The 12638-nt window shown below is 38.5% G+C and overlaps 2 protein-coding genes across 2 annotated transcripts; one reads left to right on the top strand and one right to left on the bottom strand.

The window, feature by feature from the left end:
* Positions 1-1617: 1617 nt before the first annotated feature.
* LOC142539635 (uncharacterized) lies at positions 1618-5183 on the top strand. The gene has a single exon (XM_075645214.1). The coding sequence runs from the start codon at positions 2149-2151 to the stop codon at positions 4936-4938; it is 2790 nt and encodes a 929-aa protein (XP_075501329.1). The 5' UTR covers positions 1618-2148; the 3' UTR covers positions 4939-5183.
* An 848-nt stretch (positions 5184-6031) lies between these two features.
* Positions 6032-11818, bottom strand: LOC142539634 (extra-large guanine nucleotide-binding protein 1-like). The gene is made up of 8 exons (XM_075645213.1): positions 10132-11818; positions 9906-10043; positions 9713-9817; positions 9389-9574; positions 7875-8055; positions 7415-7656; positions 7003-7163; positions 6032-6809 (listed from the first exon to the last, which is right to left on the bottom strand). Exons 1-8 carry the CDS (start codon positions 11425-11427, stop codon positions 6230-6232), a joined length of 2889 nt encoding a protein of 962 aa, XP_075501328.1. The 5' UTR covers positions 11428-11818; the 3' UTR covers positions 6032-6229.
* Positions 11819-12638: the final 820 nt, after the last annotated feature.

The following is a 12638-nucleotide window of genomic DNA, read 5'->3' as shown; positions in this document are numbered from 1 at the left end:
CTGCCTGAGAAACTCCTGATCCTTGGTCTTGATCTTTCAGCAGCTTGACGTCATTATCTTGAAGTTTATCACTCTCTGGTATAACCACTTCGCCTTTTGCAGACTTTCTCCATTCCTTCATTTCTGCCACAAATTCCATCATGACAGTAGCGAAAGTTTGAGTCATTTCTTTGAGATCGCTGCGGATATTTTTCTCCATGGCCAACATGAAGTTCGGCGAAGACCCATCACCACCAGAAACAACAATTCCTTCCTTCATAGTCTCTTCCTCGAACTGGTGTACGAGCCTTTCAACCGTTCTTCCTTCTGCATCAGTTTCCTGAAACTCTTCTTGTGAGCGATGACCTTTCCCCAGTGATGGAGGAATTCCTTCACTCCTCTCAGTACGCTTTGGAGGCATTGTGTCCCACTGGGCGTGCCAACTTGTTTGTCACGAAAATTTGCGGGCGTGCCAGGCACGTGTTCGTGCCAAATTTGTGAAATAATCTGACTTCGTTTACCAAGCGTTGCGAATCTCGATTCGACCGTTAGTTATAATTCCTTCGAAATGGCTCCAAACTAAAACGCATAAACTAGGGAAATAAAGAAATTATACAGGAAATCCATAAATAACATCAAGCTTAAATGTGTTGTTATGAAATTTGATCAACATTCTTACAAGAAAGTCGGAGGAATACATAAAATTCAAATACTTGACTACTGGAAATCGAAATGAATGAATATAGAATTGATGAAATTATGCAGAAATTATGCTGTAGATTTTTGTGAATTGATTTTGTTGGTCTTTCTTTTTCTGATTATTCCTTCTGTTTTTGTCAACTTCCACGGGGGAGTTTCAACCACATTCCACGATCTCCCCACGATTTTCATGTCGTATAATGGTGCATCGTGCTTTTCCCTGGGCCAACCGCTATTCTCCTGGGTTTTCCTTTGTTGGGCTACTGCTCATGGGCTTCAAAGTGGGCTTCTTGGATTATATTTTAGGCACAACAGACATATTTACTAAATTTTTCATAAATTAATTTTTCTGCTCTTTTTTTTACGATGAATATAGTATACATGGATAATAATGTGTTAATATTTATAAAATTATACATAAATTAAATGCGTAAACTCTTTTAAAAAAAACATCTTTTGGTTAAGATGGCCATGTGCAGCCAGCCAGTAATATGATTTGTTTGTTTTGACAATTAACGTTGCAATATACGAAAAATTTGGTGGCTGTCAGTATTATTATTATTATTATTATTATTTCCTTTTTTTACAAGAATCTTGAAACAAAGGAGACAAATTGAAAATAATTCAAGAATGAGGTTCGAAATCATATTCCTTATAAATATTAACGAATTTATTACTTAAGAATAAATAAGCACATACTAAACTTCAAATTTCAATAGATAAATAACCAATTTAGCCAATAATATCTAACTAGATAGATGACAAAATTCATGATATATGACCAAATTTATTAACGCAAAAACTTGTGTGAGACGGTCTCACGCGTCGTATTTTGTGAGACGGATCTCTTATTTGGGTTATCAATAAAAAAATATTACTTTTGAAGAATATTACATTGTAATCAATTGAATTTTGTACTTACAAAACAATACTTTGAAGTTTGAAGTCAAGACTTTGAATCCCGAAATCTTCTGGCGGAATCTGCGGAGTTCACCCATTTTATTCTCTGTTACTTGGGCAATGTTCTACTTGTTGTCCTCAACGGAACTATACCTTCCCCTTTTCTTTTGTTACTTGGGCAATGTTCAAATCTTGGGCTTTCTTGATCTGGCCCAGAATTTACTTTTCCCCTTTCTTTGAGTTACGATTAGAATTGGAATTTTCACCCTAATCTCTGGTCTTTGTGTTTGAATGTTGGCCTAAAAGGGATTTCTCCTCTCTTTCCCTCCTTAAGATAGAAGATTTTGATTGTTTAAAGCAAAGTTTTATTCTGGAGGAAGCTTTTCTTTGGCTGGATTTGATTCCTTTTGCCTTTTGGGATGTGGTTCAAAACTGAGACCTTTACAATGGTTTGCTGATAAATGGGCTGAAACCTTGATACAAAAACACGTCTCTTCCCTTTTGTTGCTCTGAGATTGCTAGTTTTCTCTCATTTGTCATCTGTCGAAGGAAGAAATTAAAAAAGCTTTAATGCATCTCTCACTATGGAAGCCAATATCACACTGTGCTGCTTTCATCTTGGACAAGAAGAGCAGAAGAACAGACGATTCTGACACTTCGAACCATGAAATCAAGGCGAATCCATCGGTTTTCAGGAAATTGCAGGAGCACAAGCTGAGGGAGGCTCTTGAAGAAGCATCTGAAGATGGTTCTCTTGTGAAGTCTCAAGATATGGAGGCTGAATCTTTGGCGGCTAACCCCGCTGATAACTTGGGAAGATCACGATCCTTGGCTAGGTTAAACGCCCAGAAAGAATTCCTCCGAGCCACTGCCCTTGCTGCGGAGCGCACATTCGAGGCAGGGGACTCGATCCCACAGCTTAATGAGGCATTCTCCAAATTCCTCACGATGTATCCCAAGTATCAGTCATCAGAGAGGATCGATCGGCTGAGGTTGGACGATTATTCACATCTCTCTGGTGCCGGATCGAAGGTATGCCTAGATTACTGTGGATTTGGATTGCTTTCATTCTTGCAAACTGTCCATTGTTGGGAATCATCTACGTTTATCTTATCTGAGATTACCGCCAATTTGAGCAATCATGCTTTGTATGGGGGAGCTGAGAGAGGCACCATAGAACATGATATAAAGATCAAAATAATGGATTATTTGAACATACCTGAGAGTGAATATGGTCTAGTTTTTACTGAGAGCCGAGGATTGGCCTTTAAATTGCTAGCTGAATCGTACCCTTTTCACACAAACAAGAGGCTGCTGACCATGTTTGATCACGAGAGCCAATCATTAGATTGGATGGCTCAAAGTGCTAGAGAGAAAGGCGCCAAGGTTCAGAGCGCGTGGTTTAAATGGCCCACGCTTAAACTCTGCTCAACTGATCTAAGGAAGCAGATTTCTAACAAAAAGAGGAGAAAGAAAGATTTGGCCACTGGTCTTTTCGTTTTCCCAGTTCAATCTCGAGTCACTGGTGCGAAGTACTCGTATCAGTGGATGGCTCTGGCACAACAGAACAATTGGCATGTTTTGCTTGATGCAGGGGCATTAGGCCCGAAGGATATGGATTCTCTTGGATTGTCTTTGTTCCGGCCGGATTTCATTATCACGTCGTTCTACAGGGTGTTTGGGTATGACCCAACTGGATTTGGGTGCCTTTTAATTAAGAAATCTGTGATGTCAAGCCTTCAAAATCAGTCTGGTCACACAGGTTCTGGTATTGTGAAAATTAACCCTCTCTTTCCTATGTACTTGAGTGATTCAATGGATAATTTCCCTGGATTTGGTGAAGATGAAGAATCGAGTGGGAATGGCGAAGTGGGCTCTCAAACTTGTCCTGGAATGCAATTGCCTGCTTTTTCTGGGGCTTATACTTCCGATCAGGTGAGGGACATTTTTGAGAGTGAGATGGAGCATGATTACAGCTCTGACAAGGATGAGGTGAGTACCATTTTTGAAGAAAGCGAAAGTTTCTCTGTTGGGGAGGTTATGAAAAGCCCGGTTATTAGCGAAGACGAATCATCTGATAACTCATTGTGGATAGATTTGGGTCAAAGTCCTCTAGGTTCTGATTATGCGGGTCATTCGAACAAACAGAAAACCTTGTCTCCGCTACCACCAGCTTGGTTTTTTACCAGGAAGAATAATAACCTGGCATCTCCAAAAACCTCAAAACTATTAAACAGCCCTATGTATGATGAACTGAACTTGGTGCATGATGATGATGCTTGTGTGTTGTCTTTCGATGCTACCATTCGTTCAGTGTCTCAAGAGTTAGATCACGTCAAGGAGATACCTGAAGAACAGTTTATAGAGATGCCCCCTGCTTCAAGAGAATATAGGTCTCCAGATAATCAACGCCTTCAAGCAATAGAACAAGAAACCAACATGGGCTCGAGTTTCAAAAATGTGTCAGCTATCTCCAAAAATCAGGGCACTCGGAATGGCCGATCTTCTGAGATATGTGTTGAAGCAAAGGATAGTGCGATAAGAAGAGAAACGGAAGGTGAATTTAGATTGCTAGAAAGGAGAGAAAGAAGTAGATTTGCTGGTGGAAGATTTTTGGGTATAGAAGAGACTGAGCAACCCGGAAGCAAAGGGAGAAGGGTATCCTTTGGCACAGAAGACAACCACCGTGCTCGTCTTGGCCAGATTCTTGAGCCTGGTGAATCATATGCAACGAGTCTGGATGATGATGACTATATCAGCGATGGGGAATATGATGGGCAAGAATCAGAAAGAAGCCAGCCAGAGATAACTTGCAGGTATCTTGATCACATAAACATGTTGGGGCTAAACAAGACCACTTCTAGGCTACGTTTCTTGATAAATTGGCTTGCAACATCGTTACTGCAGCTAAGACTGCCTAATATGAATGGAGAGGATGGTGCACCACTTGTTCATATCTACGGCCCAAAAATAAAATATGAAAGAGGGGCCGCTGTTGCTTTTAACGTTAGAGACAGAAACAGGGGTCTGGTTAATCCCGAAGTTGTTCAAAAACTGGCCGAGTCACACGGTATTTCATTAGGTGTTGGAATACTCAGTCACATACGGATTCTAGACACTCCCAAACATCGAGGGTCTCTGAGCCTGAATGGTATGACCCTCTGCAAGCCAATGGAAAATGGGAGGCATGATGGTAAGAGCGGATTCATCAGAGTCGAGGTTGTCACTGCTTCACTTGGTTTCTTGACCAATTTTGATGATGTCTATAAGTTGTGGGCTTTTGTTGTCAAATTTCTTGATCCAGCTTTTGTTAAAGAGGGTGTCGTCCTTCCAACCGTTGCAGAAGAGGGAGAAATTTAAACTGGAGTCGACACTAACATGTTTGTCCCTTTCGCCTCCGCTGCCACGAGCAGAAAACAGAGAAATGCTTTGCTTTTTATCATGAGCACACACGGGTGGATTTGTCGGTTCTTGTTTTTTATTTGCTTGGATTTGGAAATTTGTATGGTTTCGTATAATAGTGAGCCTTCAGAAAGAGTTGTTAGCGTAGGCGAATTGTGTTTCTGTAAAAATCATCTTGTTTTGCTTGGTTCTACTATACTTTTACGCATCATTTGCTGCTTATTTGTAAGCCACAAAAAAAATTTATGCACATCTTTCGAAATTTATATCCAGGTTAAATCCTAATTATTGTATTCAATAGAAGGTTAAATCCAGGTTGGTTCAATTCTTACTCAAGTTATTTTTTTATTCTTTTATTTTTTAATTTATATATCAAAATTACATTGTAGTCTTTCACTATTTCTTATAATTATATTTTGATTTTCATTTAAATATAAATTAAATGAATTATTAAAAATATTATATGCATTAGTAATAATTATTATTGAGGTACATTAATAATTTTTGTTTGCCACGTAAAATGTGACACGGGATATGATTATTTAAATGCTATCTGTAGAATTTTTGCATTAGGAGGAACTATTCACAGGAGTCGAAAGAGGATTTGCATTCTATTACAATGATTGTTGTATTTTGTTTTTCATTTCATTTTTTCATATGAATAATTTTTTTACTTTTGATGTTTCCGTGAGAGCTTGCAATCGATGACACAAACATAATTCATCGCTGAGTTGTGTTAATAAATTTAGTGTATTGAAGTTTTGACTTTGTTGTTATTATCATAATTCATTGCTGAGTTGTATTATAAAATTAGTGTATTGAAGTTTTGACTTTGTTGTTATTATTATCATAATTATTAACTACAATTTACCAAGTATAATTAAGAATTACTGCATAGTTTCAACATGTAAATTGAAATATTGGAACTAAAACATTTTAACTGAGTCTGAAAAAACCAGGTTCCTACATCCAGTCCATGGAGTTTTGAACACATTAAGAATTTCATAGGAATGCAAACTTTCGAGTCGAAAAAACAAAATATGATACCTGGTGAAACAAAATTACAATAATTTTCCATTCTCTCTTGAATTTTCACTGAAAATAAGCACCGAATCCCATAGTACAAGAATCAAACATATGTACTGGTTCTTGATTACACAAACTGTGATCAACATTAAACTTCAACGTGCAGTGCTGATTCAGATAAAACAAATGTACACTGGCAAGAAAAAGGTTAATCTTGCTTGATTCAATGAGAGGAACTCGTCTCCATGCTATAAATCGAGTACTCGCTCAGGCCCAAGTTGTATCTCTCTTCATCCCAGTTAAGGATCTCCTTTGCATATTTAAGTGCACAATCTACACTGGTAGGCTCTACGCCTTTCACTTGTGATACATACAATTTTCGACCAGTGAGAGATGAGAAGAGCCTTTTGAACTTTACGGCAATATAATGAAAAGCCAATTGCCCCACTGTTGGGTGATTTGGATTGTTGCTGCTGGAGCGATTACGGCTCATTACAGGTTGAAAATCATCGAACCAATCACATTTACTCAAAGGGACTTGTTCTATCTTTTCCTCGAACAGGTCGAACTTGTTTAAAAGGAGAAGGAAGTCTATCTGATCAAAGGTTGGATGAGTAACCATGCTCTCAAAAAACTTCTTGCTTGACATCATTTTGTTTGCCGACTTTCCTTCACCATCCATTTCAAACAGATCATAGTCATTTAGAGACACGCAGAAAATTACAATTCGGACGTCTTCAAACATTTGAAGCCATTTGCAATTTTCTCCGTATCCTTTTGCCTGTAGTCTGATCAGCTGAAATCTGAATGCCAATTAGGAAAGGATAAAAATGTTAGAAAAATGCAAAAGGCCACACAGCTTCAAGTTTACGCTTTACAGTGATCAAGAAACAATGAATCCGGGAATTTGGATGTATAATAATGATAACTGCATATTTTTCCAATGTGTTCATCGACCAAAATATGCACCGGATAAACAAGTTTTTATTAGACTACCTGAGCAAGGAATCAGATAGGCCTCCTGTTTCTGAATCATCGTTTGACGACTCGGGAAAAGAGAAGTCTACACACGAAAGCCCATTGGATGAAGTAACACGTTCGGCATAAAGTATGTCGACATCAGAAGGTTTATAATCCGGTTGCAATATTTCAAAAGCCTGAAGAAACAGAGCAACATAAATAACACAGCACATAAACAATCAACTTCAACAAAGAAGTCAGCCAACAATCAAACCTTATGCATTGACCCGTGTCAAAAAATGTACATGTTGCCAAACAGGCAACACATTCCTTCTGCTATACAGTGAACTTGTTCAAATGGCATCTATAATTCACACAAAAGCATAGATATCCTACAAAAGATTTGTCTCGTTCATGTTAAAACATTTGGTAAAGCTCATCATCTTACCTGCTCTAAAAAATAACTCGCAATACTGGGGAGAGTTTCTAATTCACTTCTCCGCTTGTAAGTTAACTGGAAAGCAGCATTATTCCAGAGTTCCTCAACCAATGGTGCATATTCTCGACTAGCAGCAGGGAATATTGCTTCCAATGTACCAGATGCCATGGTTTTAAGGAGCCAATCGGAAAATGCCTTCAACCGTGGGCAAATGGCATATGGAATCTTTTCATATTTGTCATCAACATGCCCTGCAATAAAATCAAACGTGAAACAAGTAGTGGATCACAGCCTTCAAAAGCTTCCGCTCGAAATAGAAAACAAAGAAAAAATCTAAAAACATTTATGGCATAAAATATGTAAAGATAAACTGATAAAAGACTTCCAGACGTGAAAAAAGTGAAGAAACGAATAAAAAACAACAGACAAGAATCAGTTTAATCAGTAAGATATTTAAATAAACTTTTACCAGAAATAGTTGAACCATCAGAAGACTGATTTTTCCTCAATTCATGTAAACTCTCTTCTTCAAAGCGCTCACGGGCATCAAGGAGTATGCCAATATAACTAAAAACATTGCTCTGAATCACCGATTTAATCTGATCTTGCTCATCCTCCGAAAATGGCACGTCTTTGTAAAGAATTTTAGCCTAATACAACAATTTTTTTAGGAAGTAATAACAGCAATTTTTAACAATACTAACAAGTGCTAGTATCATTGTAAAATAAGAGAGCAAGGAATATATATATTTAAATAAATAAAATTATAAATATATAAATATATATGATTAAATTTAAATATATATTTTAAAAATATATATACATATAAATCCGCAAACTCGCGAGCTACTCGAGCAGACTCATAAAATACTTGAGCTCGAGCTACTCGAACTCGAGCTTTGACCGAGCTCGAGTCGAGCTGCTCACGAGTAGGTCGACTTCCATAGTTGTCAAGGGCGCAAGGCGCACCGAGGTGCACAGGGGCTCTGGAGCCTGAGGCGCAAGGCGAGGCGCGCGCCTTACCGAAGCGAGGCGCGCCTCTTACCGAAGCAAGGCGCACATTTTTTATTTTTTTAAAAAATATATTTATCTTAGAATAATATATTAAAATATGAAATAATTAAGTCACAATGTCACACAAAACAACAAATAATTAATAAGTTCATAATAATAAGTAACACGATTAAAATTCTTCAATCATCCAAATCAAGTTCATCTTCTTCTATCGAATCATTTCGGTCTACATCACCCCATGTCAAATCATCATCCCCAAAGACTAGATTATTTTCTTCATTGTCCAATCCTCCCATCAACCATTCATTGCTATCATCGATATCATCCAATGAAATAGGATCAATTTTGTCGCGCAAATCATATCGACGTTTCAATGCCCTGTTATATTTAATGAAGACTAGATCATTCAAACGCTTCTGCGCCAACCTGTTTCTTCTTTTCGAATGAAGCCGCAAAAATTTTAAAATACATTCATCCTTCGTGAATTGTTCAAGGTTGGGTTGGGCCTTTTACATTTTAAGTTAATATTAAAAAAAAAACAGAGAAGTTGTATTTTCAAAATGCAACTTCTCAGTTACTGAATTTAAAAAAAAAAGGCAATCTCAGGCGCGCCTAAGGCGCGCCCGAGAGCCCTTCGCCTTTGTAAATCGTTGCGCCTGGGGAAAGCGCCTGGTGGCGCAGCGAGAGGCGCTCGCCTTTGACAACTATGTCGACTTCGACTCGTTTTCACCCTAACTGAGAGAGATCAAAAGTGGACAAGGTTTGAGACATCGTTTACCAATTAGTAATATGATCAGAAAAAATGTTGCAAAGTACAGTAACTACAACAATGATGATATTACTCCACAAGAACAGCACGTGAGGTAGATTCAACAAAACGAAGCACACCCTCTGAATAATTTAGACAATCTAAAGTCAATTCATGAGAATTTAAACCCAAAAATATTTGGGAAAAATGTTAAGAGTAACCTGTTTAAGTATGGTACTTGTCCCAGATCCACTATATCCAATCAAAAGAAGTTTCTGAACTGCTTCATGCCCAAGATGGTCTGGGAATGCTCGACTACTCACAGTAGTTACTTGCTCTCCACTAGGATGGGATGCTTTTGCAGGAACTGGGAGAGAAAGTACAGCACAAAGCAGCTTTGTTCCAGCCTGAACAGTAGCAACAAGAAGGAAAAGTAATAAAAAATGACGCCAGATTTTAGAGGCAGGTGGCATAAAAGTTCCTTCTAATTTGGTTATCACATAAGGATCAAGAAGGAAAAACAAAAGATTTGATAGAAATCGAACCTTGCGCCATATATAACCTTTGGTGTTTTTTTGTCCCTCCTCTTGGTATGAACCATCTTCATTCACCCAAAAATGTGGATTTCCAGCACACTGAACTCCTGCTAACTACATTATTCCAAACCATGAAAAAAATCAATAAATTATGTCATGCAAATAGAAATCAAATATTTGGTGGATGAACCCAAAAGACAACCTTCAACATCCGCAGCTCCACGTTAGTAATCTCCCGACCATTAATATAGATTTGTGTATCCCCATTGCTAGCATCTGCCTTAATTGAACCCCCAACATTCAGATGAGGGCTAATTATTTGTGAAGGCTTCTTTCCTTCCTGACAAGGTCAGAAGTTCATCAACTTAACGGTGGCTACTAAAATAAAAGGCAAAAAAATCTAAAATATAGAATTCAATCGCATTCACCTTTCCCCAAAGACCCGATTCTTTGTCGTACCAATATTTTCCTGGTTTCAGCTTCTTAGGTGGATTGGAGCAGCTTTGTAATGCGATCAGCTCCTCGTGATAAAGGGGACGGCCGTTCACAGAAATATACTCTGGGGGTAATTGATTCACATCACACAATTTTTCGGCCTTCATGATTTGCCGAACCTCCAGATCATTAAGCAATCGCTTGAGCATTCTTGAGCACTTTCCCAAATTGCCTCTTTTTGATTCGTAAATGGGGAATCCAATGCAACCCACACACTTTCTACCCTCCGGCATGGAGCCCATTGCCCTAAGAACACAATTAATGCAATACTTCGCATCACAAACGATACATACTTCCTTTTCCGTAAATCTATTTCCTTTTAAGCACCGGTAACATGCTCCTTTCTTCACCTTAATAGCAGGTTCTTTCTTTTCTCTAACCACCTCAGGTCCAGAATTGCTGAACTCATTAGCATTTCCATCATCTGGCTCGATAAATGTCACTAAATGGTCTTGTCTCAGATCAGAGCAACATTCATTATTCCCATCTCCAAATTTACGAGAAGACACTCTAGAAGATGGATAATCCACACTCAAGACCGAGTCATTTGATGCCCAATCCAGTCGATTATACCCATTCAAATCTAAGCTCTCGTTAAAACCATTAGGCACCCTAACATCAAGAAAGCTCCCAGAAAACTCAGTGGATTTCTCAAACCTATCTGAAGCACCTAATGCGCCTGAACTTCCAACTACACCCATCAACTCGGAGGAATTATCTCGACTAGCAGATGAATACCCCTGCTCAATCAATTCATTGGCTCCAAAATCAGTATTACGACACTCCAAATCACTAAAATCCCCGGACAAAGCACAATCACCACTATCCCGACAATTGACAAGTTCAGCATCTTCAAATACATTATTAACAGAGATCGGCGACACAGTAGCATCAGACTCTAACCCTAATTCTTTACTGTAAGAGCCCTCACTAACCTCATTGTTCCGTGGCTCAAACGCAATAACTGAAGTCGGGGAAACGGTCAATAACTCAGTGGAGGAGCTCAATCTAAAATCCTTGGATAATTTCTTGTTAAAATCAGCTGCTGATATAGGTTGAACAATGGGCAACAACAACTTATCTGAGTATGGAAGCGGCGAAACGACGGCAGCCACCGGGATCCTGTCCACATTGATGGGTACCGCCCGCGGCAGCTCACGGGTTATCGGCGGGCCGTCGTATTCCATTGCAAATGAATACTCCATCCCTTCTCTCACCTCCACAGGCATGTCTTCCTTTCCAATCGACAAAACCCAATCCAATCTTGACAACTCAGAACCCACCTCGCATATACACAAATACAACGAAAATCACAATCCTATGGTCCCGAGAAAGCAATTTTGCAACCAAAACGGAGAAGAAAGAATATCAAGAGAAGAGTTAGGAAGAAAACACAATAGGGGGGAAGTACATGGGGTGGAAGAAAAAAAGTATTGGGAAAAGGGAGAAAGTGGGCACTGTTTAGGAGTTTGGCATCTTGTGTTTCCTTTATCTATGGGCTTATTGTATTCATTCGCAAGTTTTTCAAATTTTTGGCAAAAGAGAACCCCAAATCCTGTGTGCCATCGATGACGTTAGGGTTGGGGCGGCGACATCGGCTAGTTGCCATGTGAGGGGGTCAATTGACTACTTCACTTCAGCAGGATAATTACTTTTTTATATTTGATGTTAGGATCGTATCATGATCTGAGCTTCAACTCGAACTATTTTCCTTTATTTTTTTTGTTAAGATTGTATTAGATAAAATTATATCACTAAATATAATATAAATATAAACATCTGAGAGGTCCAACTTGTTATAATTTAGATCCGAGATCGAATATCGATCTAAGTTTTAACAGGTTGAAACAGATAGGAGGCATTCCAAATTTTTACAAGTCAAGACATGAGACATAGTGAACCCAACTCATATCCAACACATTTTCATCCTTAGCATGAACATATATAACATTATAAAAAAATAAAAATAAATAACTAACACCCTTTGCTAACTCGTGCAATCAACGACAAAATCTTTAGTAAGCAAACTCGGTTCCTTAAGCTTTGTCCCTTCTCGACTAGACGAAGGAGATATGAATTACATTCAGACGGATAAAGGTTTGATCGTGTTTTTTCTCGGATCGTAGGCGAAAATTGAGGAGTGCATCATTCATTGATGGATTGTTTATAAAAAAGAAAACGTTGCCCAACTAGTCGCAGATCTGGATAGAATCTCGCTCATAAAAGAATAGGACGCGCGCTACGACGGCTTAAGCAATTGATTGGATCGGCGCTTAAACTTATCTTACACAATTTTTCGTTCAAGTAGTCGATGCTTGTATATAATAGAGGCGTCAGGATGAGGTACTCCAGCATAGTTTTTTATATATTATAATAATCAAACAAATATTTAAAGCTTTATTTATTGTCTTCCAATATTGGTCCGTACAGACTTGGAAAT

The sequence above is a fragment of the Primulina tabacum genome, chromosome 3 (assembly GCF_025594145.1).
Source record: "Primulina tabacum isolate GXHZ01 chromosome 3, ASM2559414v2, whole genome shotgun sequence".
Classification (NCBI taxonomy): Eukaryota; Viridiplantae; Streptophyta; class Magnoliopsida; order Lamiales; family Gesneriaceae; genus Primulina; species Primulina tabacum.
This window is presented reverse-complemented; position numbering and strand designations above follow the sequence as displayed.

Bases quoted from the DNA above. Each gene is read 5' to 3' on its own strand.
- LOC142539634 (XM_075645213.1), bottom strand. From the start codon at position 11,427: ATGCCTGTGGAGGTGAGAGAAGGGATGGAGTATTCATTTGCAATGGAA. The intron at 9,818-9,905 runs GTTGTCTTTTGG...GGAATAATGTAG, and splicing joins TGGAGCTGCGGATGTTGAAG to TTAGCAGGAGTTCAGTGTGC. The intron at 7,657-7,874 runs GTAAAAGTTTAT...ATTTTATTGCAG, and splicing joins TGATGGTTCAACTATTTCTG to GGCATGTTGATGACAAATAT.
- LOC142539635 (XM_075645214.1), top strand. From the start codon at position 2,149: ATGCATCTCTCACTATGGAAGCCAATATCACACTGTGCTGCTTTCATC.